At 38.7% G+C, this 6,000-nt stretch overlaps 1 protein-coding gene across 2 annotated transcripts in view; it reads right to left on the reverse strand.

Moving 5' to 3' along the window:
* Exoc4 (exocyst complex component 4) overlaps positions 1–6,000 on the reverse strand; it is a 691,582-nt gene that overhangs the window by 499,786 nt on the left and 185,796 nt on the right. For both annotated transcript variants that reach the window (XM_027391411.2, XM_027391412.2), the window contains exons 8-9: positions 4,513–4,658; positions 666–754 (exon numbers count right to left, since the gene is read on the reverse strand). In XM_027391411.2, coding sequence (XP_027247212.1) covers positions 666–754; positions 4,513–4,658 — 235 coding nt within the window. The remainder of the gene's footprint in view (positions 1–665; positions 755–4,512; positions 4,659–6,000) is intronic.

Genomic DNA, 6,000 nt, shown 5'->3' on the forward strand with positions numbered 1-6,000 from the left:
GGAGGAGGAGGAGGAGGAGGAGCAGGAGGAGGAAGAGGAGGAGGAGGAGGAGGAATTACCCTGGTCATGGTGTCTCTTCACAGAAAAAGATACCCTAAGAGAAACCTAAGATAGTATCTATGTTTTTGTCACTAAAGGAAATGTCATCAACTCGATTTTTCTTTTATTTACATTATAATTTATTTTCAAACTCTTTAGTAACCACAAATGGGCTCCAAGTAGCCTATGTATCAATTTACAATGCTTAAACCAACCACACTATCCAAAGCATCCATGTGCTCTTTACATAACAAAGGCTGAGCCTCCCCTTTATACCTGCCATACTCCACTTTTTTGCCATACTCAAAAACAATAAGCCAATGCCAACCTGAGAGGATACCATAAAAGACTAGCATCCTCCTTAACTGGGACTGGACTCAAGCAGACTTCATCTCATCTGTTTAGAATTTCTACCCCAATGGCAATGCATTCCTTGTAGGCATAGTATTAGTTTTAGAAGCTTGACAGCAAGTGTTGGGGGATAATATTGGAACAGGATTACCAGTTTGTTACTATTTACTACCTAAGAAGAATTCCGTGGATGTAGGACACAAGCTCACATGCTACACACATTGCAGATTGTCCTCCAGAAAACTGATTTTTTCTAGAGAAGTCCAACCACCTACCTTGAAGTTCTCCACTCCGACTATAGAGTTCCCTTCTCTGTTCTCGAAGATAGGCACTCATGCTGATAGCATGGGAGGATGATTCAAACCTACAAATGCAACACACATGGTTAAGCCACATGAATAGCATCTAACTATGTATCCCCAAAAATATGCTATTCTATTGTGTTCTGGTAGGTATAACATTTCCTGGTGTATAACAATTATAATTATGGCTGTTTGGGATATACCTTAAAAAAGCCAGACACAGCTACCCAATCCTTGGTTTATTAGCACTATCCCTTCTACTGTTCCTCTACAGTAGTATTTGAACCTTGTCCTCATTGTCCATGTCACACAGAATAATCCTGACCTACCTCCTAAGTGGTTTACTTTCACATCATCATTACCGATATTGTTGTTGTCATCTTTTTGCCAGGATGCCTAGATATACAGCAACAAGTATACCCTAAAAAGTCATTCTAATTATGCTATTACCCAAATCAAAACCCATCATTGAATACTGGCTGCCTCAGCAAACATACTGGCTCTTTTGGGCAGTTCTCTTCCTGAAGTTCTGAGTTAAAAAGACTAGTGCATGGGAGATTCTACAAATGAACAGTGACATCAAAAAAGCAAGGCATTTCATGTGCCATGCCTTCTTGATTCCCATGGGAGGCCTTACCCCATCTAAGTAGAGACAGAAGTGGAGTGGATTGGGGAGCGGGGGAGGTAGGGGAAGGAATCGGGAGTAGTTGAGGGAAGGAAAACTGTGGTTGATATGTAAAATAAATTTAAAATGAAAAAAAAATCAAAACATTGTTGGTCCCTTTCTAAATATCCTAAAAAGACTGTTTCCAAATGGCTGCTAGTTTTTGGACTGCCACTTAGCACCACATAAAATATTCTCCAGGAATTATTCAAAGGTCAGAAAGATGGGAAACAAACTGTGGTAAAGAATGGGTCTCTAAAAGCTGAAACAAGGAACACAAAACAAATTATTCATAAAGAATAGCTTATAGGTAAGAATAAAATGAAGTAAAATTAAGACTATATCAAATAGCAAATCCTTTGATGAGTAAAAGATTCTATTTTAAATCTGAGACTTTCAAAGCCAGGATAAGAAGCTGACAAAAGAAAGAATCCTTCTAAGAACTTAGCCACTAAAAGGTCAACAACATAGGAAGAGAGCAACAGAGTCCACGGGCTCAGTGACTGGCAACAAGAAAGGAGCATCATTTTCCTAATCATGTCTCTTTTATCCAGTCCTTACAAGGGAGATGAATACCAAGACGAGTATCAGTCTGTGAAGGAAATACTTCAGTTGCTTGATCTGCTCTCTACACCCTACCAGGAACTAAGAGGCACAAAGAGCCGGAAGGAAGGCAACGTGTACAGTACTTAAAAAGTGCCACCTGCCAGTCAAGTGCAGAAAAGAAGCCACTGACCTCCAAAAAGCATGCTGACAGCTATTGATCAGAGATGGCAAAGGAAAAAAAACAAACTCTCAAGCAAAGAATAAAAAGCACAAGATGTACAATAAGAGAGAACTTAAACACAATTAACCTTGGCTAAAAGCAATTAAGGAGGGTAATAAAGTCCTTCACAGATTCGCTAGAAACAGATTACAGCTCTCCACAATCTGAGTCCTTTATGACTTGATAGACTTGCTATTCATGAATTCCCTTTATGCTTGCAACAAGTCACAGATTGAGATAATTCTATACTAAAAGAGGCTTAAGAGATTCTTCAGTCTCACCTCCTTATTTTATAGCCAAAGGCACTGAGGCATGCTCAGAAATGAGACCTACTCAGGCCTACATGGCTAATTAATTAAAGCATTCTAAAAGTGAGCAGATCTATATAACTGTCCAGTTCTGGGACAAGGATGAGTTTTATTACTAACCAATAATAATAAATGTATAACAATTATTTAAATTAACTCTTTTTCATTTCTAATGATTAGGGGCTTTCCCACCCACCCACTCCCACCCCTATATCACAATTTAGCCAATGCTAAAAGACTGAGGCCGAAGACAGTGATGGTTGAGAGTGTGACATCTTAAAACCCTGAAGTCTGCTTTCTGCAATAAGCTCAGCGGGGTATACTGGTTAGTTTTTGCTGTCAATAAGACACAAACCTGGGGAAAGAGAATGTTAATGAAGAAGAACCTTGATCATATATGGGCCTTTGGCACATTTTCTGGAATGCTAATTATTGTAGGAAGGCTCAGCCAGCTGTGGAAATTACCATGCCTAGTATGCCTACACTGTATTAAAAAGTTGGGTAAGAAACCCAGAAGGAGAGAACAAATCAGTTAGTAGTGTTATCCTGTTCTTCCATAGTTCTGGCTTCATTTTCTGCCCTAACATCCTCAATAATGAACTAAAGTGGAGTTGAAGTCAAATATGCCCCTTCCTTCAAAATTTGCTTTTGGTATTAAGCGCTCATCACAAAAAGAAAAAGTATATAGAGCAAAGGGTAAATGTAACTTTCAAAGGAGGGAGGACTACAGAGGAAAGGAAAAAGAAACAGACTGAGTGACATAAGAAAACTAAAATAATATGTACCCAAAACAGGAGTACAAGGCCAAAAAGAAAGAAAGACACTGAAATGACTTAAGCATGGGGAGGGAGGTGTATACATACACACATACATATACATACACACACATACATATACTGCAATCTATGTTTTATGATGTTTAAAGTTACATTTATAATTATAATCAAGTTCAAAGAGTAAGCAAATTTCAAGAATTTAAGAATTATGAAAATACGAAATAAATAAACTATATACAATGTGCTTGTTTCTTTTAATTTTTTTTCCTTTTTCCAAATAAAAAGGTGTGATGGTTTATGAAGATCATCATTCAAATTCAGGGATGAGAACAGAATACGGATATAACGAAACTCAGGCCACAAGCACACAGGCGCTTGGCAAATGTACTTTGAATGTTGTTTTTAATGTCCTTATTTGAGTATCTATCTCTGTGGGGGGAAAAAAAAAAAAAAAACGCTGCCTCTACAGGCTACTGTGATTTCTCAGTTAAGGCTTTTTATTTTCAACAAGAACTGGATTCCAGAGTAAGAGTATTCTTGTTTGTATCCTCACTACCACTTGCTAGCTGTTATTTCCCATAGTTTACTTAATTTCTCTCATATATTAATTAGTTCTTATTGGTAAGGACTTTTATATTTATAGCACTAAGAAAGGAACAAAGACTCAGCATTGTTGCTACAGTGGCTGAAATTTTGTTACTATCAAATTAAACTGCTTGGTTGGAAGCATTTGATAAGCTCCCTTCGTGTGTAACATCTGTAGGTAGAAAGCATTCCATCACACCAGCCATTAGCATTACCAACATCAGTCCTAGCTGATACATGCTAACGGTTGTTACTCTGAGCACACGGCCTAGGAGAGTTCACTGACACGGTAACTGAGAAACGTTGAGACTTGTGGATGGCTCCTTTGCTAATGATCAAACCACATAAGGCCCAATACTGCATAGCTAGGAAGAGGTACATAATTTTATTAATAACCATTATTTCTTGGCACTTGGAATTTTTCAGGGATGACATATTTAATTTCCTATAAAATTCTCCAGAAACACCTGGGAATTTTCACTTTCCTTAATTTTGTAGAAAAACTCTCCAGAAACAAGCTTAAAATGTAGTTATATAGTCTAATAGCCATTCCAAAACAGTCACTCAACCTGACAGAAGGCAACAGGAAACAAAACAGGATATGTTCATTTCCTACAAATGTTTCAAGGCAACTTCAGCTAGGAAATGTATAGCTGTGGATGATATACAAACTGACTCTTCAAAGCTTGCTATCCTATCTCTCTGACAGTCTGATACTTACTTGAAAAGAGAATTCTTTGGCCTTTGTGGTTTCTTCTTGGCAAAAAATGCTGCGAACTCTCGTCCAGTGCTGGCATAGCTTAGTTGAGCTGATGGTTCTGACGCAGTACGTGTGTTTTTCATATCCAAGTACTCAGTCAACAGCATCTGTACAATTAGATGAGCAGTTGAGTTTACACATGTGCTATTGTACAAAAATAATTCTAAAACCCCATCCCAGAACATATTAACCTAGATATACATTCTTCTAGTCAGAGATATACGGAAAGCTTTATTACAGCAATACAATCATATACTTGTTAGCAATTCACAAGGAATAGGATGCTGTGAACATTGCAACATGCCAGGTAGCATGCTGAGTGAATTAGCCAAAATTCCTCTTTACTCAGCATTTAATCCTCATTATTCCAAAGTACAGTAACATAAGCAGAGATGGCCTCATGTTTACTGAGGGCTTACTGTGCTCTAGACAAGGTAATAATCTATTTAGATGTATTGGGTTATGAGGTTCAGAGAGGTTCACAAGCTGCAAAGTAGTCCCTGGTGGACTAATGACAGAGTTCACACTGTGACCCCTCACTCTTCCAGCAATGTATACAAGCATGCCAACAAGCCTATCAAGGAAGGCCTATAAAGAAGAGGTTAAGAAGTGAGATGCTCCCAACCTGCAAAAGCTTACTAGGAACTCTATACATCTTCAAAGGCGGAAAAGAGCAACTGTTTTGGTGACTGACACTTCCAACAGGTACCCCTTATAAAATTCACTGTAGAGCCACAAAGATTGGAGCCTGTGCTAGATCAACTATGGTTAACTGAATTCTAAACATATTCATAAAAAAATACAAATTTGTTCATCAGGCAGTAGTGGCACATGCCTTTTATCCCAGCACTTGGGAAGCAGAGGCAGGTAGATCTCTGTGAGTTCGACACCAGCCTGGTCTACAAAGCTATTTTCAGGACAGTCAGGACTGTTACAAAGAGAACCCCTGCCTCAAAAGACCAAGAAGGAAGAAAGAAAGGAAGGAAGGAAGGAAGGAAGAGGGAGGGAGGGAGGGAGGGAGGAGTGAGGGAGGGAGGGAGGAGGGAGGAGGGAGGAGGGAGGGGGGAGGGGGAGGGGAGGGGGAGGGAGGAATGGAGGAAAGGGAGGGAGGGAAGGGAGGGAGGAAAGGAAGGGAGGGAGGGAAGGGAGGGAGGAAAGGAAGGGAGGAAGGTAAAAAACAAATTTGGAACAGAAAGCACAATAATTCATAAGAATCCCTAATAAATCTAAAACAATTAAACTTATTTCTCATTTCTAGCATAGAAAAACTACCCACAAGTCGAGGAATTTTTTTTTTTTTGAGACTCAAGGTCTCATCTGACTATTGACTGAACATTAAACTGAACATTAAACTCTATATTAAATATAATCATTAAAAAAGCATTTCTGAAGCCTAATTAACATTATTTAGTAAGAATGAAAGTGATTAACCTCTTCCATAAACAAACA

The sequence above is a fragment of the Cricetulus griseus genome, assembly GCF_003668045.3.
Source record: "Cricetulus griseus strain 17A/GY chromosome 1 unlocalized genomic scaffold, alternate assembly CriGri-PICRH-1.0 chr1_0, whole genome shotgun sequence".
Classification (NCBI taxonomy): Eukaryota; Metazoa; Chordata; class Mammalia; order Rodentia; family Cricetidae; genus Cricetulus; species Cricetulus griseus.